The sequence below is a fragment of the Nothoprocta perdicaria genome, unplaced genomic scaffold (genome assembly GCF_003342845.1).
Source record: "Nothoprocta perdicaria isolate Ctin4 unplaced genomic scaffold, notPer1 scaffold_146, whole genome shotgun sequence".
Lineage (NCBI taxonomy): Eukaryota > Metazoa > Chordata > Aves > Tinamiformes > Tinamidae > Nothoprocta > Nothoprocta perdicaria.
This window is the reverse complement of record NW_020454605.1, coordinates 958,304-982,969: the sequence shown is the minus strand read 5'-3', so window position 1 is coordinate 982,969 and position 24,666 is coordinate 958,304. Positions and strand designations below refer to the sequence as shown.

At 43.1% G+C, this 24,666-nt stretch overlaps 1 protein-coding gene across 2 annotated transcripts in view; it reads right to left on the bottom strand.

Annotated features, from left to right (window-relative positions):
* Positions 1 to 7,579: 7,579 nt before the first annotated feature.
* Positions 7,580 to 24,666, bottom strand: part of NARS2 (asparaginyl-tRNA synthetase 2, mitochondrial) — a 51,831-nt gene continuing 34,744 nt past the window's right edge. The window contains exons 8-14 of one of the 2 annotated variants that reach the window (XM_026034533.1): positions 21,857 to 21,955; positions 21,468 to 21,505; positions 19,380 to 19,446; positions 17,203 to 17,340; positions 15,941 to 16,038; positions 13,851 to 13,877; positions 7,580 to 8,219 (exon numbers count right to left, since the gene is read on the bottom strand). In XM_026034533.1, coding sequence (XP_025890318.1) covers positions 8,075 to 8,219; positions 13,851 to 13,877; positions 15,941 to 16,038; positions 17,203 to 17,340; positions 19,380 to 19,446; positions 21,468 to 21,505; positions 21,857 to 21,955 — 612 coding nt within the window. In that variant the 3' untranslated portion in view covers positions 7,580 to 8,074. Of the gene's footprint in view, positions 8,220 to 13,850; positions 13,878 to 15,875; positions 16,039 to 17,202; positions 17,341 to 19,379; positions 19,447 to 21,467; positions 21,506 to 21,856; positions 21,956 to 24,666 lie in introns of those variants that run through there. The other variant, XR_003248560.1, reaches the window with a different exon arrangement.

Sequence of the window (24,666 nt, the reverse complement as noted above, 5' to 3'; positions counted from 1 at the left end):
TTCCTTTCCTTTCCTTTCCTTTCCTTTCCTTTCCTTTCCTTTCCTTTCCTTTCCTTTCCTTTCCTTTCCTTTCCTTTCCTTTCCTTTCCTCTCTCTCTTTCTTTTGCTCTCTTTCACTCTCTTTTCCTCTTTTCTCTTCTCTTCTCTCTCTCTCTCTCTTATCTTTCTTTCTTCTCCTTAGGCCACATAAGCTTTGCATGGCAAGCACTCCCTCTATGGACACTACTTGGCAGAATAGGGCTCTGACCACAGCCGGGCTCCAGCTAATAATAAATCCGTATAATCCCTAAGAAATTAGGAATAAATTCCTAATAAATTAGGAATGAACCATTTAATAAATTATTAATAATTAAATAAATTAGGAATCTATTCCTAATAAAACAGGAATTTATTATTCCTCATAAAACGAGCTCAGAGAAACCTTCGCTGCGGTGCTGCCTGTTGACCCGCCGCCGCCGCGTCCTCTCCCATCCGCAGGGCTCCGAGAGCAGCAGATGGTGCTCGGCGGTCGAGCAAACGAGCAATTATCCTCCCGACACCCCGCGAGGCCTCCCCGCGCGCGGCGAGGAGCCGCTTCACCCCCAGCTAAGAGCTGCTGTCTGGCTCTGCGGCCTAATTGGATGTAATCAAGTTTAATTTGGTTGGAGCGGTAACTCCGAAGACTTTTGTAACTGGATTACGGCCGGCTCAGCGGTCATGTGCCATTATATTTGCTGGTCAAAACAGAAGCCAGGATAAAAACAGATGCTTTTCCCCCCCGCTGCTCCCCCTTTCCAATGACACCCCTGCAGGATATGAGCTTGCACTGTAGAGTCAATGTAATGAACTAAAAATTCTATTAGAAGGAAGTCATTGCTGTCATATTACATTCAGGCCTCTCCTGAAAAGTGTAAATTATCTAGAAAACGCATCTCCACGTTTGTTTATGATCGTGTAACACGCACCAGCTTGGAGCTAAAGCCACCAGAGCTGTTTGCACGTGAGCTGCGAGGCCTGTAAATTGTATTATCTCATTGTACAAAGGGGGAAATTGAGAGCAGGAGCAGAAGTCAGTGAATGATGGAGAAGGAGACCCTCAGGTCTCATCACCAGCCGAGCATGGGGGAGAACCAAGGGGTGTATTTACAGCAGGAGCTCTGCTCCAGGCAAGTTTAGATGAGAGTTACCTGATAAATTAGGAAACCAGCTGCACAACTGCCTTATCTTCCGAGCCCCATGCAGCTCCTACTGACACTAAGCCACTGAGGTGGCACATAAAAGCCTGTTGCCACCCAACCTCTGGCCAAACCTGGCAAATTCAAGACGCTGCCATCTTTTCAAATGGGCCCAAGATGCTCAGTTACAACACAGCGATATCCCCTCCAGACCAGGACTGAGACCAGGCAAACACAGCCTAAAACTTCTTTAACGGGGAGGATCCTTGCTGGAGTAACTTGTGGTTGTGACACACTTTGATGGTTTCACAGCACTTTGGGCTAGTTAAGATGCACATTGCATTCCTGTTTTTTCCTGTTTTTCCCTGGTTTTTACACCCATGACATTTCAGGCACCTCCTAAAAGCCCAATTCCTGGACACGCAATTGCACATCAGCCATAAGAAGACCAAGGGGAAGTGTAGGGAGTTCCCCAGGAGCAGTGGCAGAGCATGGTCTTCATGTGCCAATGGTCTCAAAAGCTGCAGACCAGACCCCCTCGCAGCTGAACGTTGTTAAGCTGCAGCCACAGCCACATGCATCTAGGGTTTGGGCCAGATGGCCCTCTGGGTTTCTAATAATCTGGGAAATGAGCAGTTCATAATGTTGTATCTCAGAGGGCTTACCACTAACTTTCTTCCTTTTTCCATGCCATCACTGTTACAGATGGCAAAAGACCTCAGTGAGAGACTGGAGTAATGCAGTGCTAAGACCATGGCATGTACTCCAAGGAAATGGCAATATAATCCTGCCACACAAGTCACCAGGCAAGCTCAGTAACGAGTAAGCCCATGAAGTTCATCAAATACCTGAATCCAGCACTTGCTACATTGTCATAATTGCTAATTTTAATAATTTAATAATTATCTTTAATAATGTATGAATCTCATAATTATTAACAGGATTTGAGGGACTGTTTGAGGTCCTTGTATAAACCAGGCACTCGGATGCTCCCAGTTGGATCACCTGGAGCTGCAGACTGACCATCCTGCTTGGCACCAACTGAGAAATGATCCTCCATAACAGAGATGGCAGAAACAAGTCCTCAGCTCACAAAGGTGAGCCTGGAAGTCTACCTCTGCCCTCAGCTCTCCCTGTGCTTCCCTCCACAGACGCAGGAGGGTCTGTCTGCCCCTGACCTCTCTGCTTTCACGTTGTGCATCAGATGTCGCACTGGACAGCTCTGGCAGCAGCGATGTAGAGAGGACACAGAGAACTCGGGTTGGACAGGGAGCCTGCATCTCAGGAAGACAAGGCTCTCAAGGCTACTTCACATGGCTTGATCTGGCTTAATCGCGATATGGAGCATTTAGGTGGATCTTCAGGATCTTCAAAGAGCAGCAGCAACACTCCTGAATGCTCCAAAGTCACTTTGAAGGTAAAGACACCACAGGACTATCATTAAAAAGCCATTGTGCCTATGATATACCATCACTCTCCCCTGTGGCTTGAGGTCTAACATTGCTTGAAGTCATGGCATAGCAGACAGAATGGTCCAACACAGAAAAGAGGTGTTTACCAAGACCTTCTACACCATACTTTTTTTTTTTTTTTTTTCTGAGCAATTTCTGTGTTTTTTTTTTTATCAGTACATTTTTTAAATGATTTTTTCATCAGTAACGCACATGATGGATTACTTTTTAAAATTTAGATCTCCTTTACAGCACACACAAAATATGCAGTTATTGGCGAAGAGCATAAAGCTCCTGCTAAGCACTGTGAGCACAGCTCAAGCTTTGCAAGGAAAATTAAAAATGTCCTCTTTTGGCTGCCTCAAATTATTCAGGAAAAAAGAAAAATGCAACTATAAGGGTACTAAAACTAAATAGCATCACTGTAAGATACACACTGTTGTATATGAAAGACCTCTGGACATAAAAGGAACAATACAAAACTCTGAAATGAAGCCTAGGATCTTAGAAATGCCCCAAAGCATTTGAAACTGGGTCCACTGCACGCAGCCCACATTGCTTCTAGTGTGGCAGTGCACCCATAGGCAACCAGAGAAGTCTCTAGGGGTGTCACTGAGCAGGGATTTGGATGATTTGGGCCAGGTTCATGGTTCTGCCACAACCCCTGATAACCCTGGGCAAGTTACTTAACTGCTCGATGCCTCAAATTCTGCCATACAATAGTGTCAACAACAAGAGCAACATGGATTTTGAAGTTTTTCACACACATTTCACCCATGATCAAGTCTGCGAGTTCTGATGGAGCTGGTTACATCTCTTAGATGGTCACAGAGTCTTTTCCTTCTCCTGTCCTCTTCACGAAAGCTGGCAGGATGCAAGACCTGTCTCTTTAAAGCATCTTTACCTAATACCTTGTGCAGAAGACGCTGAGCTATAACTGTAGTATGGATAACAATACATTTCACTGCTGCTATAAAGGAATGGGAGCTGTAATTTCTTTGAACTCTGGGTCATATTTGTTGTTAGCCAAGTCTGTAAGAACTCGTATAGTAAATTATATATACCTCTTTACCAGAAGGATCATAAAATAAAACTTTACAGTCTTTCAGCAGGTTGGGGTTTTGCAACAAACAGTAAACCCAAATAACAAATTCCACTCCCAAGACCACTGTTTTTGCAGTTTCTATAGTTCTGGTTAGATCTGAGGAAACTAGAACTTTGATGGTCTTTACACAAAATCTTCCTGTTTTCTCCTTTGAATCCAACTCCCAATTCTCCCCAAGGTTAAGGAGAAAGCTCAAACAGCAGCAATAACTGCTCTCATTTATCTCTATACACACATTTAGCAGGAACGACGACCAAAGTGTTTCTTGGCAAATTGGTCCCCTTCCTCCTCAAAGAAGAACACATCTATAAGCTATTTCCCAAAACAATCAATAGTAGTCTAGCAAAACTATACATTAAATCTCCCATCAAAGTCTTGGAATTCCTTCCAACAACTAATGGGCTATAAACTACAACTACTGCTGAACGAGTTGGAAAGAGGACTGCTGGGCTGCTTGTCCCTCCGGTCTGGGGGTCTGAATGCAGGTAACCCAGTTAAAATTCCTGTGCCAGCCAAGACCCTCTTAGCATCCTTCTCAGAGGCTTGCATTTAGTTAAGCAAAACTGAGTGCATTGCTGTTTTATCCCCAGCAGAGTCCTTCCAATTGCTCTGCCTGATTTTGGAAGCTCATGGACCCCAGTTAGCAATGTTGTTGGTTCTTACCTCAAAAGCTCAGGGGGAGGACAGATCTCCGGGTGATGCTGGCTGCCTCTGGAACTGAAACTTCCAAAAAACCTACCGAAAGGATGCTGCTTAGCTATGGTTGAGAGCTGACCACTTACTGCCTTCAAAACATCCCACTATGAGCTCCTGCATTCAGGCTAGGAGATGATTCCTACACACAAAGGACAAGAAGTTCTTACTTGATGAAGCGTCCAGAGTTTTTACTGGGTTTTGACCGCTGCAGGAAGCTAGATAGTAAGACAGAGCAAAGAAACACTGAACTCTGAAGAAATTATCGCTGTATTTACCCGACTACACGTCCAAAAGGAATGGCCTCCTCTGTCCTCTAGATTGACTTCCGCTTCATTCTGAGAGGAGATTCAAAGGAAATGCATAACATTCCAGATGGAAATCCCAGGCAAAACACAGCACATTCCTTGGCAATATCAACTGGCGTTATATATACACGTGGCACAAGGCAAACAATGCCAATCTTGAGCAGAAGCGTGACTCCCTCCCTCACCACGTGCCCATAAATGAAGTTTTTCTCAAGAATATCAATGACAGCATTGACCTGAAGCAGTGCCATCATGCAGACCTCAGCCTCTGTCTACTATTCCCTCCCTCAGACAGGCCAAGACTCTTTCCAAGCCTGGACCACCTTTTCTTCTCCCTTGAGAGAGCCTCCAGGGGGTTTCTTCTAGTGGGAACCCCTCTACTTTCCTTCTGCTGCTTCAGCTAGGTCTTTTAGAGATGATTTTCAGGCCAATGCTCCTTAGCTCAACCCTTCCCAAGAGATCTGTCAACTCACCGAGTGCCTCTCAATGGTGCAGAAACTCACTTAGGAGACCGGGGAGACTGCTCTTCTCAGACTGATGGTCAGGAAAATATAGTCAGATTCTCTCCGAGTGCATCTTTGCGACATCTTTGTTTAAAATCTGCCTTTCTACAACGGCTGAAAACAGGTTAAAAAACAAAAATCCCTTCTGATACTTCTTCACACACCTGCCTGCAAACAAATTAAAGGTTCAACCTTTTCAACATGTCCCGCAGAAAACTCTTCTCCAGGTGAAGAATGAAGGGTGGATCGCACCAGCCCTCTGCTCTTGCAAGCTGTCACCTCACAGGGGCCTGGACAACCACTTGGCAAGCCTATTTAAAACCCTCCCACTGTTCTTCCCTTTAACTTGTCACTCATGCCCCATCACCTCACAACTTTCTGACACCTTGTATTAGCTTCTTTTCCACACCTTGTTTATTTTTTAAACCTGTAGCTGTTTAGCCCCACCCTGCCCATCAGATTACTTGCTGAGCCATCAACAGCCTCCTGAATTTTGGCCTTGAGAACAACTTGCTCATGTCAGAAGCTACCTAAAAGTATTTCAGGGATAAGAGCGGCTAAGATATTGCATTGCCACCCACCCACTCTTCAGCAGAGGGGCTTCCAGCTCAAATCTCCTGCTTATAGCATCTATGCCAGAATCATTGGCTAAGGTCTCAGTAAGGACCGTGAAGGTGACAGAGACATGGAACAGGCTGCCCAGGGAGGTTGTGAAGTCTCCTTCTCTGGTGGTCTTCCAAACCTGCCTGGATGCCACCCTGTGCCATGTGCTCTAGCTGTCCCTGCTGGAGTAGGGGGGTTGGACTAGATCATCTCTAGAGGTCCATTCCAACCTCAATCATTCTGTGATTCTGTGATCCCCTGATAACTGGTGGTTAGGAATGTGGTGGGCACGGGGCTGTTTGGCAGTTGCATGCTCTCCACTTCTTTCTGCTGAAAGAATTTATTCCAACACATAAGGACTGGGCTTAGTCAGTTACGACCCACACTAAGATAACCTGTTAAAAGGGCAGATGGTGCAAACACACAGAGATCCTTGGATATTTAGGAACTTCTCAGTGGTTTCAAAGACAAGGCAGATGCTTGAACCCTTTCGTGGAACCAGACTTTTTGACTCAGGCTGTATTGGAAACCACAAATGCACAGTTAACACCTGCCCACTTGAGTGGAGGAAGAAGATACGAAAGAAATCTTAACATGCAAGAGACGCCTAAACACATGCAGAAAAACACCCCAAAACAATGATCTTGTGGTGAGGTTTTCTGCTTGACTGTAATAGGTGTGAGCCCCTGCCCAGAGTGAAACATGGCAGGTGCCACACTACATAAATATATATTTTTACATACTGCAGGTGCAGCACTATATAGCCCTACCAGAGAGAACCAGGACTGCAGTATTATCAACACAATGCTATTTGATTATTATTTTTCAGTTTCTTATGTCTGCTCTGAAGGAATGTCTTTGGGGTAGTTCTGCAGCCACTTCACACTGGGTGTGCCAATTTACATCAGGTTCATTAGCAACAAGGCTGTTACCTTGGAATCCTTTCCTCTCTATGTATATTGTTCATAGTGCTGCAGTCTTGGGCTTCTTGGGAGCAAGCACTATGCAAATGACCATGGTGACAATTTAGAAGGGAAGGATGCTGGAAAACCTCAGCTCAAGTCCCAAATAAACCACTGATTTCCAACTGCCTCAGGCGAGTCACCTGATCTGCCCTCAATCCTGTAATCAAAACAGAAATGATTATTTCTCTACCTGGCAGGGAGGCTGAGAACATAAATCTATTAAAGACTGCAAGGCGCTCAGATCCTATGGTGATAAGCAATTACTTAATACATATGCAATAGCTGGGAGCACATGTTGGTTGTTTTGAAATATAGACAAATGTGTTTTGCCAGATAAGCATGTATTTTCTCAATAACAACAGCAAGCAAAGCAACCATAACAATAATAAAAAAAGCCCACTACACTGCAAGTTGGCTTCAGCGATATGAATGAATTCTCATCTAACCGAACATTTCTCTCAGCTATGAACACGTGTTCTCCTGGAGACAGAAAACAGATACCTCCTGCAGGAGCTAATGGGGGGCATATGGAAAAGGAAGCATCTATCAAAGAGACTGGAGAAACCACGATGATGCTGAGTGCCACAGTTTCATGACAGAAGAAGAAACCATACAGGGTTACAAAACAACTCAGTGTGCATCTTTATTGATGATTCACAAAATCAAACATCATCATCTCCTAATTCACTCCAGCAGTTGCCGGATGACGTTTTTCCTTGCAAGGTTTGGCTGATTTTTCCAAGGTAAACACAATTTGCTTTTAATTCTGGGTGGGGAGAATCGTATTTTATTGCTGCCCTTTTGTAAGAGCAAGTGCATCAGGGCAACGTCAATACTTCATAATTTTATAACACTCCATCTTCAAAGCACTGAGCAGGCATTTAATTAAAGCCTATTAAAGCCTCACAGTAGCCCTGGCTCCAGATACATTTTAGAACACACCTCCTTATTAATATTTCACATAAAAAAATCCACTACCTCCCAACAATGCTTATTCAGTACTTCCAGGGCTCGTGCTACTCTCATGAGAATCTTAACCCTTTGGTTAAGTGGGATTTATTAATACTTGGAAGTGCACTGAAGACATGAACTGTTGCCAAATTAACTGCAAGTGTGCCTCCATAATCTCACCAGAAAATCTATTATTTTCAATAACCTGGTATTACATTGATTAAAATTCTACTAGTATAAAAATTCTCTTGAACTCCCAATAAATTATGATACTTTGTTGTGTGCTAATGGGTTAGAGGCACATGGTCACAGCGGCGTTTTTCTCTGAGTCAACTGTGGAGCTATAGGAGACAGGAGTGAGAAAACCTGGGGAAAGGAATAACATCCTTGATATTGTCCACTCCCAGGAGGTACTGCAGGTAGCGTTCAAACCCCATTCCGAAGCCTCCGTGAGGAACTGAGCCATATTTTCGGAGGTCTAGATACCTGCAATTTAAACAAAAAGTGACATTTGTAGCATGGTTATACTGTCGAAATCAAGATTTAGAGTTTTGCCTTCTATCTGAATTACTTCTCTCTTAACTACTTCTTTGACCATGTGCATTTCTGCCAATACACATCGTGCTGGTCAGGGATGTGAAAAGGGACAACTCTCTGACAAGCAAAACACGAAAAGCCCCAAATGCAGGTGATTTTAACCCAACATAGCTCTGCTGTTGCTGATACACTACAGCCCGTTTCCCTGGCATACAAAGAGCAGAACTCTGTTCATATAATGGGAGTTTCCAATCTAGAGACACAAACCCAGGCTCCTAAAGCAACACAAACATTTCCATCATCAGAGATGGAGTCGCCTGCTCGGCTCTGGTTAGTCCTTACTGTGCTGCAATCTGTCCTCAAACAGATTCTATCATTTTCTGCTGAGTTGTCTTTTCAATAGTCCAAGTCACTTCATTTCCAGTAATTTCTTTAGCCTGGTGCACTGACTAAATAGGTCTTGCTGTCTGTAAAATATTCCTTCAGCTTTTTTTTATTTTCCTTTTAAGATAATTATGAAGCTTTTAGTCACTTCAATCACTCTTGTAGCCTGATTCATTTATTTCCACAAGCAGTCAGCAAAATATCTTGGACATATCTGGTCCAGAATTCAGATCTGGAAGAAGACATTTTATTTTGAGAAAAGTACCCGATGCCAGAGAAATCTCAGCTCCCTAGTCCGGAAGCAGATTTGCTGAATTTATGGGTGTTAACCTGTGGCTGCAATATTGCACAGAAGACTATGCTGGTTTTGCTTTGGACTTCCCTGTTCCCCAGCTGGCCTCTATCTGACAGGATACACTAGGTTTGTAGCTATAAATTGTCATCAATAGCTTTATTTTTATTTTCACGAGAGGAAATAAAACATCTCAATGGTTCTGCTTGATTTACCGAGTCAAATTTTAGCTTGCCCAGGCCACAAAGTTGTTGTTATTCTTTACATGAATGCACTAGTAAGGGATTGAGTCACTCAAGGTTATTACACGCTTCTGATCTTGTATGAACATTTCATCATCTCTGTTCTTTTTTTTTTTAAACAGGAATGCTTAAATGCCTACCAAGTCTTGAAAAAGACACTCAGATGTGGTCTTTGATGGGAGCTTAAGCTCACATGCTTAAGCATTTTGTTTGATTGAGACCTTTATTTCAATGGAACGAAGACAAATAATATGACTGATCACCTCTATTTGCAGAACAGAAATAGTTCTCCAACAGACTTGAGGGCTGCAAGAGATGACCCTGGCAGTTCAGTTTGACAGCATGCCTTTTGTGTCATGAAATACTATTTTCCTTTGCAGTTCATTAATAACAGTAAAATTTGGGAAATCATTTCTTACAATAAAGCCAATCTTCATTTTTTTCCCCCTTTTTCCACCTCCGTTCCACTGCTTTAGTGGTAAACCCAGAAGCAGAACTTCTTACCTAGCACCGACACAAAAGTGCAGTGCTGCAGGTTGAGCAGGTCAAGGGCAGTCACTTCATGACTGTGTGAAGAAGAACATGGGCACCTGCTAAGGTAGTGGGCGCTGCCTCCAGGGAGCTCATCCTTTTTAAGGATTAGCAAGGAAAACGATGCACAAAGCTGATAATACGAAAGATCTCATAAACCTGAGGGACTTGGGTGCTGTCTGGGAGCGCCACTGGCAAATCAGCTGGTGACAACTGGTTTGGTGACAATCAGCTGCAACTAGTGGTTTTAAAGAACAGCACAAGCAGAGCTGATGAAATCTGTGAGCGCATCTCAGAGCAAAGATAGTTGAGACTGAGCCCAGCATCTTTTCTTCCTTTCAGCTGGCAGCCGAGTTTATAAAGTCATTGTAAAAGAGATGAAACAACTCAGCTTCTTCCAGATGAACAATAATGATTTCTGCCCTTGCTTATCCAATGCTTTCATCCCATAGATCTCAAAGCACTTTCAGAAGCCGTTTTGGCAAAGAAAAGACTGAACCCAAAACCATTAAAGTTTAATGGAAAAAGCTCATTGAACGAAAAGTGCTGTAGGATGAGGCCTGTGATTCCTTTCTGATGACTGTGCTTAGGAGAAGCAAAGGAATTGAGAAATTTTCCATTCCTCTCCAATCAAAGTAAGAGTAACTGGATGCAGATACAGAGAAAAATCCCTTTAGGCTGGAAAATGCTCCCTGAGGTTCTCTTCAGTCAATAATCTCGACACTGGATGTTTCTTACCTCAAAACCATCCATGAAGGAGTCTTGCTATCACTCCCAGTCGCTCATATTCCAGAAGCCTGAGCCCTCCATTGGCAACCAGGGGACTTTGCAGCATTATTTCATGGGGTAAATATTTTTCCGTGACCCCAGCTGGCCCCAGAGTTCATGTCCAAGACCTGGAGGACTGGTAGTTCTTCTGAGATTTGTATCTGACTAAACTATGTGCTGCAACAACATCCCCTGGCAGTGAATTCCAGGAGCTTGTTATGTGCCAAGTTAGAAAAGCATTTCCTTTCATCCATTTAAAAACCTGCATCCTTTTATTATCATCATAAGCTCCTGTGTTGCACTGCATGCGCTATGAAGAGCAGTCACTCTTAGTGACCACTCACAAGCAGAATATATTCTTTTTTTGTTGGTCTCTTTTCAAAACAAATATCAGCTTGGGTCTTTTATTTAACCCCCTTGTTAGACTGAAGCCTTCTCACACAGCTAAAAGAAAAGTGCGGCTGAAAGAACAAAGACATCGCACAGCTTGTGAAGCTGAGCATTCCACAGGAAGGAAAAAATACATTCATGTGAAAAACTTGGGGAACAAAAAACTGCTAATGAAACGATGTGAAATTTGAAGGACTGCTTTGGGAGATGTGCAAAATATCACACGTTTCTGATGCCAAGTGAAACACCACCTTCGATTTTGCACAGTTTCTGCTCTGTTGGAGCAGCCACCTGAGCAGCTGAAGCCTCTTTGAGAAGTCACGACGAAGACATTCAGGGAAGTCAACGGTCACACTGATGTTAGAGGGCTCTGGTTCAGCACTGACTTCCTGCTGTCTCCACAAAGCCCATCACGGAGCTCTGGGCTCTTTCATCTATCTAGCAGTGATAATAAGACGAACCTCCTGCCAAAAGAAGCGCTAAGGGCTACCTCTTTTTGTTGGCCTCTAAGGAAGGTTAAAGGAGAACATTAATCGTTTGACTAGCCATGGATTGGAAGTGGTTCTCCAGTGTTGCTGTTTCTCACGTCCCATATGATGCTCAACTCCTCCTCCTATCTTGCCACACAAGGATAAGGACCCAGCAGGATGCTCTGGCATCTGAACTTCAATTAAAATTAGAAATGGAGGAGCCCAGCACTGCTCAATCTTGTCCATCTAGAGCAGGGACAGCGACAAGATGACAAAGCTATGTCCAATTTGACATCAGGCTCATGCCCCCAGTGTGCAAGCCCATGGATTCCCAGAGATTTCAGTCTCTGTCCCCCAGGGCTAGCAGCCTAAACTGGCAAAAAAGTAGCAGGAAGGAAGCACAGAAGCAGCAAGCGACTAACAGGTCTCCTGACTTTCCCATCTCTTCTTCACAAACTTCCCTCAGGTTAGCCAAGATCACAGTTTACAGGACTGAGCTTTTTCTATTTGCTGTTTGAAGGAAGGAGTCAGGAAAGCTGTATCCTCCTGAAGGAGATGAAAGTGGTTCTGCACTTTATCTACCTTTTTGAAAGTTTTCTGAAAGGCAGGAATGGGCAAAGCCAACCAGGGTTTCGGATCACCAGCTGCCTGTATGCCCAGTAATTCTCCTGCACACATGGCACTTCTGAAGCAGTTCTAGAGGTGCCAAAATATCCTCCTGCTCAGCAGGGAAGAAGGGAAGAAGCAGGCAGAAACAGAGATATGGCAGCATGTAAAGGATTTCAAAAGGGACCGTGTTTCCTGTGGCTGCCCATGCCACAGTTAGTCAATATTACACTTCAAAAGGAATGATTGAGCTGTTCTCCAAAGATTTTGTGCTCCAGCCTTGGAGACTAAATCCAGTCGTTGAAGTGGAGAAGACTGAGTTCAGTCTCTCTTGCTACCTTCACTGAATAGATGGATGTTGGCAAAACCACCTGCCTCTTTTCTGTCATATTCCAGGGCAGAAGGCACAGGATAGTCCTGTCCTGTTCCCTTCTAGCAGGCCCTGTTATGATGAACAAAGTCTTACTCTTCTCTCATGAAGGAAAAATAAGGCAAAATTGGGACATTTTAGTAGTGCTGGAAGACTCTCTGACACTGAACAACAGACCTTTTTGGTCTGTTTCTTCACATCTAACCCAACCACTGATCATTCTTGGTCAAGATAATCCTTCCCTCCCCAGCACACCCAGTACGCAAATACCTACATGTGTTAACGTTGCTAACTATGTTCCTCTAGAATACGTGGTGCTAGCCAGAGTTAGCTAAAAACAGAGTTTTTAAGCCAGTTTTTTAAAAGCCAGAGTTAGGAGAAAAACAACAACATAGCCTATTAAGCATAACCTACGGTCCTGGGATTTATCTGAGTATTTCACATTAGTTCCAAGGGGACAAAATCAAGGAATACATGCTAAATGGATTCAGTGTGAATGCTACCTCCTCCCACAGATTTGTAGTATTCTAAGAATGCACATTGGGCATGTGAACAGCTCTCTGCCAGCAGTCTTACCTGGGGACATAGACATCACCTACAGTCTAAGTTCAACTCTACGGCTGTCTACAAATATGTCATATGAGCAGAAGCTATGGGTTCAGGTAAATCACAGAGAAAAGTCCTGAAGAGATATGCTCTGGGTTGGATGGAATGATACATCATATTCTGGCCCATAAACGTAAACACAATAGGAAGACACAGTTTCCATATGGATGATACAAAAGTCTGCAATATATTGGGCCATTTCCAAATGATTTCATATTGTGGGAAGAGGATGAGTATACTGCACTTATTCCACTTCTATGATGACAGTCTCCTTAATGGTTATTCCAATACTGAAGAGCATTTGAATACACTCTTCTCAACTTGAAAATCTCTTGCACTTTCACCCTTTCAGTATTTACGACAAAGTGTATGCAAAGAAACATTCTTCAAGAGAAGCATAAAAATATTGTCATTTTAATAGGCTAGACCATTAATTCAAAGGTTGTTTTGTCTCCTTAGGAAGACAATTGCAATTGCTTCAACCATTTTGTTGGGGAAAATTTTTCGACCCAACCGCCCTGTCAATAAAAATAGATGTTATTCATGGAGCTGTTAAAGGTCACAAACTGCTTGTGGTTCTGTGCCCTGTTTATCTCATGCAGCAGTGGTCAGAATCTATTCATTTTTGGACACAGTTTAATGATTTCGTATCAAAATTCACTGACAGGTTGTAAATTAATCCACTTTACACCATAATGACAGGAATGAATTGCACTGTGAGTAGACAAATTGGGAAGATAAACTAAGTAACATTAGATTAAATTTTGTTCAAATGAACTGACTGTTCCATTTAGACTGGCAGCAATGGCTGGTCAAATGGGCCAAGAAATCTCCTCTGAGGAACAAGATCAAAAATTGCATCAGTTGCTTAAAGAGTCTCAAAAGACGAAATGTAACTTTCAGAACAAGATATTGTCTTACCATTGGTAGGTATCTGCGAGGCCCAACCTATGGAATAATAATAAAAAAACCCTCATAAGGAAAAGAACATAGTAGATATGCAAAAACAGCATTTGCCTAGAAGAAAATGCTGCAGTGAAATAGAGAATGTGAAGGTTAAACTCAGTACAGAAAACAAAACTAGGGGAAGACATGATAAGCCTCTGGTGCTTGGACAATCTTCAAGAGATTCCCAACATGTTCCGCAAAATCACAGAACAGTTGAGGTTGGAAGGGACCTCTAGAGATCATCTAGTCCAACCTCCCTGCTCCAGCGGGGACACCCAGAGCACGGGGCACCCGGTTGCATCCAGGCAGGTTTGGAAGACCTCCAGAGAAGGAGACTCCACAACCACCCACAACCATGGCAGCCTGTTCCAGGGCTCTGGCACCCTCATAGTGACAGTTCATTCTGTAAATACACAGAGTTGATAGCAACTTCATGGAAAGACTTGTGCATAATCTTAACTTCAACCCTACTGGTAAACTCTGCCTATGAATGTTTGAAGAGCACAGGCTTGCATATTAAATTTACCAGGACATGCATCCAGATTTCATTTCTGAATGAGTCAAATAGGATCTTTTCCCATGTGTGTGCTACAGAATAAGGCAAATCTTCTCCTTTTATAGTGCACAAAATTGCTAAACTTCCATTAATGTGCAAGCATTTCTGTAAAATTACTAAATTCTGTTTCTAATTGCTACCAGTGCAACTCTGTGCCTTTTCCTGCCCTCACAGAACTGATGGGAAGCTGAGATTTCTTCCATTTCTTTCAATGCAAAAACACCTCTGTAAGTCAAAAGAGAACTGGCTTCTCTAACCTTCAGTGCATAACAAATCTGTTCCTGACTAGGACTTCGAGAACTATTCCATGAATTGTGGACAAGGAGACAAGAATCTCGTTCTTCCTCTCACAATTACATTGGCTCCAAAAGAAGTGGACTTGAAAGCAAGAAAAAATTATTTTGGCTCAGTAGAAATACTCAAAACTAAGAAAAACTGTGATAAGAGGTGTTATTTTTCCAGTCTTATTTTCCAAAACATCTTCATGGCAGAATTGTACTTTAAGGCCACTGAAAAAGCATCATTTAAAGCAATTCCTACGACTTTTTTTTCGGTCAACCAAGAAGAAATTCTGTCTTTAACCTCCACAAGCACCTCTCACCTAGCCCCATGCTTTGAGGACAGCAGACTCCAAGATCTCACTGACCCTTGGGTAATAATATCAAATGAGAAAGTGCATCAGGCATCTCAGCTTTAGCTGAAACATGCTTGTTTCTGGAGAGTTCAGAGGGAGAGCAATAAGCAAAGCAGGGAGTAATAACTTCCTACACCATAAATTAGGAACTAATGTTCTGGTGATTTTAATTCCCCTGCCTTTTGGATTCATTAGACTGAAATGGATTTTGCTCTTCTGCACTCACTACATACATCTCTGTGAGTATGCAGCTGATCTAAGTGATAAAGTCATTCCCAATGTGCAAATGACATTAATCTGGGATTAATCTTCCTCCAGAATTGCTTTGTACAAGCGTATGACTGGCACAAATTGACTCAGATGAGTTATGAAAGTTTCTTTTGAAAAGCAAGACAGGATCCAGGGGGTAATTGTCTACGGAGGGTTCCCCTATCTAGACTGTCAATAATTGTTAACTAACCACCACATGTGAAAAAGGGAGACGGAATTTGGCCTAAAATCACTCACAATCACACAAACCAGAGCATGGCAGGAGGGAAGGAGGCTGAACCCATGTGACTCAGCACAGGTCCTATCCACTCCTAAATGAAGCTTCTCATCAACTATTAGCAAAAAGCCAGGATTTTTGGAAATTATGCCACAGAGGCCAGTCACATCACAGCTCGTGAAGCCTGCGACTCTGCAGTTCCTCAGTTACACAATGTGGTGACAAAAATATCTACGTTCTGTCTACATGACAACTTCCACTTTCACTATTTCAGTATTTAAAACAGTGTTAGTTATTCTTCCAGGCTTCTGGCTTCCCTACCATGGAGGGCTGCTGAAACGCTCCCAGGTCAGGCTAGTTTGGTGGCACCTGTGAGTTTTCTCTACCTCTGTAAACGAGATTCGATGAAGTGCAGTCGCTCCTCCCTCAAGCTGCCTCCACACAACTCCCCTATTCCTGGTACTAGAAGATCAACAGCTGCAACCTTTGAAGAAAGAGAAGCGCAATGTAAGTCAGGCCATACACGTACAGAATCTGCATCAAAACATGGTTGACATTAAGAAAAGGCAGTTAATAAAAAGCTACTGTAATCCTACTGAGTCTAGGACACTTTATTTACTATTGGCACATGTAGAGAAAGTCCCCTCATGACAGGAAGGGAGGACTTTGACTGCACCAAATCAAGGAATTGCTTGGCAGAAAATACTGGGAAGGGGCTGCATGCTACAAATGGTAAAAAAATCAGTAAGGTTTAGCTGAACCTAACTAGGGGCAGTGATGTTTTAGATAGAGGGTATCTGCATCAGGTGCTGAGAGCTGATTTGTGTCAGGTTACTGTCATGGGATGCTTGTAGGCAAACCTGAAAAGGGTACAAAGAACCTAAGAACAACTCGTGAGCTGGCAGACAAGGACTCACAGGCAAATTTCCTGAAGTCTCAACTTCCTTAAGAGTTTAAGCTGTTCCAGCTACGAGCTGAAGCTGAAATGTGTTTGCCTACTACCTGTCCCCTCTCCTTGAGCCAGTTTTAGTGGCAAAAACAGTGATGGATCAATGGCATTGATATGCTGAACTTAGTGTCAGGATCTGAGTGTTAGCATCGTCTACATGTTAGATTTGGGCAGGTTTTGTTCTTTGTTTCATTTTGTGAGTTACTTCTCTCAACTCACAGCTGAGCTTTTGCAAGTATGGATGCAAATGCAGGAGCAGTGGTGAGTGGAATGGAAGAAGTAAGGTTTGAGGTTGTCTCAGTTCAGTAAGGAAATCCCACTTTCATGCACAGGACTCATTTCTATCTGCTATTTGAGGATTACAAGTCACATACTCAGGCAGAAGATCTACGTGACAGAAGCCATGTGATTCTCTGCATTTCACCTAGCTGCACAAAAGTTTCTCAGGACAAGAACTAACTATGGCAAATCTGTCTTACGAAAATAAATGTGTAAGCTTTCCCTGCTCATATATCTCCTGAGTTTTCATCCTGTTATTTCTGCTTTGGGGATTTCTCCTACAACAGCAGAAAGACTGCAGAGGAGCCCCCGAAGTACTTCTTTATTGAAGGACAGGTAGAAAATATCCTGATCTACGTATTAATGGACTAAGAAGATACCTAGGCAAAAAGGAGGTACAATAATGCCTACTGGACTCACTGTGTGTTGAGGTCCATCTTCATTGTCCCGCATATAAAAAGGTTTGATGTCGTAGGGGTAGTTAATCACAAACAAGGGCACCTCACCACAGTGCTTCACCAGGTACTTCTCATGTTCAGTTTGGAGGTCACAGCCCCACTGTGGAAAGCACAGAAAGAGACCTGGGCTCCTGCTTTGGTGCACCTTGCCGTTGGTGGCAAGAAACACAGCAAAATACCTGCACAAGAGAGGTGTGCAGGTTTCAATAACATGAAACAGAAATAGCAAGCTCTCACTGGGAAAATTTGCTGTGCAGGAAAACACAGTCCTACAGATCTAAAAGCAGAGCAAGGCCATGAGAATAACACACTTTAACTTTCAGAGAACAAGGGCAGATATCTCTGCATCAAGCCCAAGCATCTGATATCACACTAAAAGAAACAAAGAACAACAACAAAAAGTTACACCCGACAGTGTAAGGGAAATAGGCACCCATCCAAAATTAGCTTACTTAACCTCATAAAGCCTCATTTCAGTATTACTTTTGGTGTACAGAAGGCTTATTTGCTCAGTCCACTGTTCTCTTTTCTGAGGAGGCCTGTTACATGCTACATTTATTCTCACTTCAGAAAACCCAGTATCCTATCAACTAATTATCTGTGGCCAGAAACCTCGGATGACCCCAATATGCTTCATCCCTATGGCTTTCTTGCAATGAAATGTTGTAAATTTGGTGACTTTTTGACTAGAGACTTCCAGACCCCTGTAGGAAGTGCAAAGGATTTACAGGGGCTGGGTGGGGATGGACGTGCCTAAGTTGTTCACTCTCCAGGTCTCCACAAAACCTGAGTTTGCTGTCCCAGGTCAAGCTAGTAGTGATTTGAGACGGTTCCTTTCAACCATCTGCTCCAGGTACCCTCTATGTAGTCAGCGGGTAAATCCACCTTCTTTGCAACAGAAATACAGCAGTGATTTGGGGGATGACATCACTAACATATTTCGTAGCTATATTCATTTGTAGCTATATTCATTTGTAGCTACAAAATAGTAGCTACAAATACCCCCACTTTTACGGAGATATCAGAAAGTTACCCAACTGACTATGAATCCCCCCAGACAGAGGGTTACACTCCTCAGAAGCAGCAAAGTGAGACCAAGATTTAACAATAAACCTATGAGGTTGGTACTACCTCAAATACTCTCCCTGCCAATGTATGTATTTGGAACTGGGCAAAACATAATTTTCAAGAGAATGTAACAGTGTCAGGAAGACTAACATATTCTTTTTCCGCAGGCAATAATTATGCCCTGAAAAAAAACAATGGATCCCTTTACCTACATCCAGATTAGATGGTATTTTGACATGGTTTTGCCCTATTAGTCCTTATCAAACTGCTGGAGCTATCTGAATACCATTCCACTGTCTAAGGCCTACAGCAGCAAGCCTCCTTAGATGACTGCTGCTGAATCTACAACTTATTTGGCACTATTTGCACATGGAAAGAGACATCTTTGCCAAAGCCCTAATGTCCGAGCAGCAAACTCATCCCTTCCTTCAGAGAATCACAGAATGGCTGAGGCCGGAAGGGACCTCTAGGGACCTAGTCCAACGCCCTGCTCCAGCAGGAACACCCACAGCACGTGGCACTGGGTGGCATCCAGGTGAGTTTTGAAGACCTCCAGAGAAGGAGACTCCATGACCTCCCTGGGCAGCCTGTTCCACTGCTCTGTCACCCTAACAGTAAAGAATTTCCTCCTCACATGCAGATGGAACTGCTTGTGCTGCAGTTTGCACCCATTACCCCTTGTCCTGTCACTGGCCACCACTGAGAAGAGTTTGGCCTCATCGCCCCTACATTTACCCCATGTATTTATACATATTTATCAGATCCCCTCTCAATCTTCTCTTCTCCAGGCTAAACAGGCCCAACTCACTTAGTCTTTCCTCAACTCACTTAGCCTTTCCTTCCTTACAAATTTTTCATGCTCCACTGCTACAAAACTCCCATTTCACCTTTCAAGGATAAGAGGTTTATCTGGGTTACGATGGAGCAAATACACCAAGAATGCACTTCTGCTGAGTAACAACTCTGTTGCAGCATCAAGAGGCAAAAAGAAGGTTTCCCCGAGATCTACAAAATTCAGGCTGTCTGTGAGCAGCAGCAGACACAGGGAGAAGCAATCAGGCAATTCCCTACCTCTGGCTTGAAAGTGAAAGTTTGAGCAGCTTGCTTCAAAATTTCCACCGCTTCACTGTAGGAAATTCTGAAATAAATAAATAAATAACCTCTTTGAGATAACTGGGAAAGGAATAACAAGCAAGATTTCTGGTGAAGGGCCGCATCGGAAAATTAAGGAGGCATTTCCCTGCTACCAAGCTGCCTTGTGCTGTGATGTCAGATTTCCCAGCAACAATTCTTTGGAAGGAACCCAAATAATTACATTTTATATGGCAAGAACCCTACCTTTTCCCTGTGCTTCAGCTGGATGCAAGAATGGAAGTGCTAAGCTCTCAAGAGACTTCTGCACGACTGCAATGGTGCATTTCACTCAGAAATGAGTTCTGCTAAGAACTATTTCATCTAAGCTCGATTTATTTTTAAGAAAATAACATGCCATTACTAATGCACATCAACAATGTGTTCAGCACAATTTTACATGAAAATAACAGACTAGGGTGCAAAAAGCCAGTACCTCAAACATTTTCCTTTTACTTTGCAAAAGCCCCAGTATTTACTTTCAACAATGTTTCCTTGCTCCTCCAACAAAGTTATGAGAGCAATTTCTCCAGTGACTTCGATCCAGTCCTCCCCGAAAAAAAAAATCAGCATCATGGGGGAGCAAAGAGAAATAGTGCAGTGAAAGATGCTGCAGGTCTGGGAAGACCAAGACTCAATGGAAGATACTCTGGAGCCAAGTTTTCCACATGCCATGCAAACGTTGTGGAGAGAGAGACCGATAACCCGGTCACAATCATTTCATCTCCTCGTATCACTGGCCAAGTCCAACTATAAATGAAGTTCCCTAGAAAACACGAGCTCTACCTACAACAAGGTTTCACTAACACACAGGAGGCTTCTACAGGAAATACCGCTGGGAGAAACACAGTGTCCCTCAAGCGTGGTCTGCAGTATTTTGATTGGAAATTTCACCCAAGGCAAAGTTGCTGTTTCTGTGGAAGGCCAAAGAGATGCACTGACATTTCACAGAATCATAGAATGGTTGAGGCTGGAAGGGACCTCTGGAGATGATCTAGTCCAATCACCCTTCTCCAGCAGGGACACCCAGAGCACAGGGTCGCATCTAGGAAGGTTTGGAAGATCTCCAGAGAAGGAGACTCCACAATCTCCATGACAGTCTGTTCCAGGGCTCTGTCACCCTCACAGTGAAGAAGTTCTTCCTCAATAGGACGAACTTTACCCAACCAGATACCATTTAGCTGGAATGCGTAAACTAGGAGTATCCCAGATTAGCCAGCACGTGAAGATGAGGAGACACTGAGTTAGAAAATGAAAAGTAAGGAGAGGGAGGTGGGATGTCACCCTTTTTCTTCTTGGACTACAAAAGTTGGGTGTAACACTGTCCTATCAGGAATATATCAGGCGCCAAAGAGGGCAAGAATAAATAGGGCACAGTGATTCAATTCAGAGGTCTCTGGGGCTGTCTGTGCACACAAAATGCATGGGGAGGATCTACGATGATCCTGATGCTAGAGGGGGGCCTATAGCTGCTTAATAGGAAAACCAGTGTTGGGCTGAGTGGCCTGACAAGCTATTTGGGGACGAATGCAGAATCCCTTCCTATTTCAGGAGGAAGGAAAGGATGGGAAGAGGAGATATTCTTGGGGGCAAGAAGGAACCTAAAATCTCTATTTGTTCCAGTTCTCTATATGCAAAGAAGAGCAGCACAAGCAACTGGCAACAGAAAACCAATTATGGTTTTAAATAGTATAAAAAATGAGATTCAAAAAAGGGAACTGTTGGAGGGAAGAAGTGAAAGGCAACAGAGCTCCAAGGCTGAATTCAAGGAAAAGAGTGGGCAAAGCTCCGCTCTGCTACGTGCTGCAAGGATGATACCCTGCTGGAAAGGGATTTGGTCTTGGGAAGCAGATGCAGATACCTTTTCTCATGAGTAGATGGTAAGGGCGAGTAGCAAATAGCATAACAGCAATTGCTGCTCACGCTTTTCAGAATGCACTGATTTGGGAAAGGAAAAAGAAAATAATATAAAAAGCACCCCCTCCTTGCATAAACCCTTTTGGAACATTTTGGAATAGGAGGACTTACGTCACAAATTTCTTCTTCAGCATTTGTTCCAACCTGTCCTTGGTAAAAACAAGAAAAACAGAAGATGTAAAGCTACAACTAAGGGTTCAGGGGCCCACTGAGAATGCAGAAAGCCACCTCCCTCCAATTTCTGAAGTGTAGGTCAAAATCTACTACCAATCACCCAGTGCTAAAAAAAACACAGGTTTTGGAGCTATTGTTTCACACCCAAGCTACAGAAAGTTGTGTGTCCTCTCTGCACTGGCCCAAATGATCACGTAAGATGAGGCTGATTTTTGGCTTTTCATAGCTAGCTAACATAGCACAGTCTATTAAAAAATAATCTCCTGTTGTCAAGAGCACCAGAACGGCATAAGAGGACTGCAACACCTTCCTGTTACATTTATTACCTTCTGTTCAGGTGCTATGTATTTATGGAAAAGCTCAACATCATGAGGACATTTGGAGAGTACAGTACTTGTTGCTGTCTTGAGGAGATCCTCCATAACCTAGAAAACAGAAGAGCATGAGAAACTGAAATTGTTTTATGTCCCAGACTCTATATGAAGCATGCTACACACATTTGGCATTCTATAGAGAAGGAACTTCCAACCTTCAGCACGGCCAGACTGCACATGAAGGCACCAGTTTGCTAATGCTCCCAATTAGCAGGCTTGCCCATAGTTGAGGATTCATGAAACCTGTGTTTCTGGGTTTTAGTGTCTGCTGATATACCTGAAATATTCAAGCAGCCCGTCCTTTGGTGCTGCCACAACCTCAGCAACCCCTGGCCCTTAGCCACAAACAAGCTTGTTATCACCATCTGTAGTTACTGATCTCAGATTGATTATCAGTGAGATACCTTTCCTGTAATGAGCAATTCTAGTTTTCTGGTTTGTTTTTACAAGAAGCAGAACTAAAGGAAAAAGAGAATAAATGTTCTGGCTGAAGTCAACCTGTTAGACAGATGTCAGAGAGACTCTGCAAAGTAAGAGCAAAGCAAGGATGAGTTGACAGCTAAAGTTGAGGGCACAAAAATGGGGATGTTTGAGGAATAAAAAAATGAAGAAAAAGATGTGGTTTATTTTTTTACACTACTATTGATAAGCTAAATGACATTAACATGCAATTTGAATATACCTGTTATAATGGTCTGCACTCATGAAGAAATTAAACAAGGGCTACTAATTTTAAATGGAAAAAAACAAAACAAAACAAAAACACCCAACTGGGGCCTCAGTGCATTTTGATCATCTTGTTTAAAGAGCCATTTTCCTGCTTGGTTATGCAAAGCAGACCAAGACACTGGCTGTGATGCTGGCAACGAGCTCCCTTGACTCCCTGTAGCCCCATGCCTGTGTGACGCAGGGAGTCAGGGCCTGTGGAGCATCAGTGCTCACAGCTTTCCATTAAATTGCTCTCTTTATTCTTACAAAAGAAGAATATTTATTCTGCTCTCTTGTGTAAGAAGGAGTGTTGACTGTGTTTCATATCAACCTGGTAGGGGAGCAAGTCTTTTCTGTTAAAAAATAGCTCTTCAAGTCCATGCACACTCCTGCTCTTTCTGTAAACACAGGGGCTGAATGCCACTTTCAGACTCTGCTCGAATATGGACCCTCTCTTTAGAAAGGGAAGATCCAAATAAAGGAAGATCCAAATAAAGGAACAGCATTATCATATGCAGATGAATGGCTTTACCCCTACTGGTTCTCAAATAGGGAGGAAATGAAAAGCCAGCATTCCTGCTGCTGAGTGGCAAATAACCAAACAGCTTTGAACTTTCTTCAAAGTAGCCAGAAAAGGGCTTATGCAAATAAAATTAGAAAAGATCTTGGCAATTCATCTGGTTTCAGGCAGAGACGAAGGCATTTTACATTAAGCTTCCTCTTTCTAGAAAATGAAAGTATCTGGTTTTAGAGAACCACGTTGTTTAATTAGCACTTTTTTCCCCCCTCACTGCGCGATAAAGTAACAATTAGGTTCCCACAGCACTCGGCATAAGCAGCTTCCTCTTGTGGAAAAAAACTGTGGGTGGTTTGGGAAAAACAATCTGAGAAATATTTCCAGGTTTGAGACTGAGGTTTTATCTTGGCAAAAAAGGCAGACACGTGGGTCAGGCATTGGCCTCCTCACCGCACTTACTCGTATTTACGCCAAATGCGTATTAGGCACAAACGCTAGAGAAAAAAAGAAAAAGGAAACAGAAACGGAAACGGAAACGGAAAAGGAAAAGGAGAAAAAGAAAAAGGAGAAAAAGAAAAAAAGGAAAAAGCTCTTTAAGCAGATAGTATAATGAAGGACTGAGAAGTAGGAGTGCAGAGGCACAGCCACTGGTTTGTTGGTTTGAGGGAGGGTGTGGGCTAGAGATGGGCCAACTGATTGGGTTGGAAAATATCCTGAAAGAGGCACGTTTACAGGTGGTTTATATGGGGGAAGCCCTGGGGATGCCAGTAAGTAGACTGTCTCAGAGGTGGGGTTCTCTTTGCCTCGATTGCCAGTAGTTTTCTTGCTTCATAAGGAAAACGTGGATTTTGAGGGCAGGCAAGGAGGATGAACATGAAAGCTCCCCCTCATCTCTCCCAGCTTTTGTCTCTAGGTTCTCATTTTCAAGAGAGTTCAGCAGTATCAATCCTGGCCTCCCCTCATGTTGCTGCAGAACTTGTTGGAAGTCTCTGATTTGGATTATCCCAACTGTATCCCAACTGCAGATCCCAACTGTATTTATTAATGATTTGGGTCTTCTGTCACTACAACTTATCCTCTTCCTAAACAAAACTATGTCCAGAGTTAAAAAAGAGAAAAATAGCAATAATGCAGCAGTAAATGTCAGGAGCAGCTGATAGGGCTGTGCACAGCATGAAGGATCCAAATCATCTTACTATGTTTTGAAGATGTTTAAAAAAAAACCAAACCCACAAAAAAATGTCTTTACATTTTTTGTCTAGGCATTTATCTGGGATAGGTATATCAGTGCAGTGTACACCATAGGGTATTGAAACATTAAGCAACAACTGGATAGTTATTTGTCACCCTGAAGCTTGTTCACACACACGGAGGAAACTCACATCCAAGCTCAGTCACCACGTTCCTCTTTTGGCCATAGAGCTACCTGCTCCTGTAGGGTGAGGGTGACTCTCACTGCTACATGGCAAACAAACTCAACCTGTGCTTGATATATGCCTGTTGCAAAGGTAGGATATGACCTTGCTGTGTGGTTGTC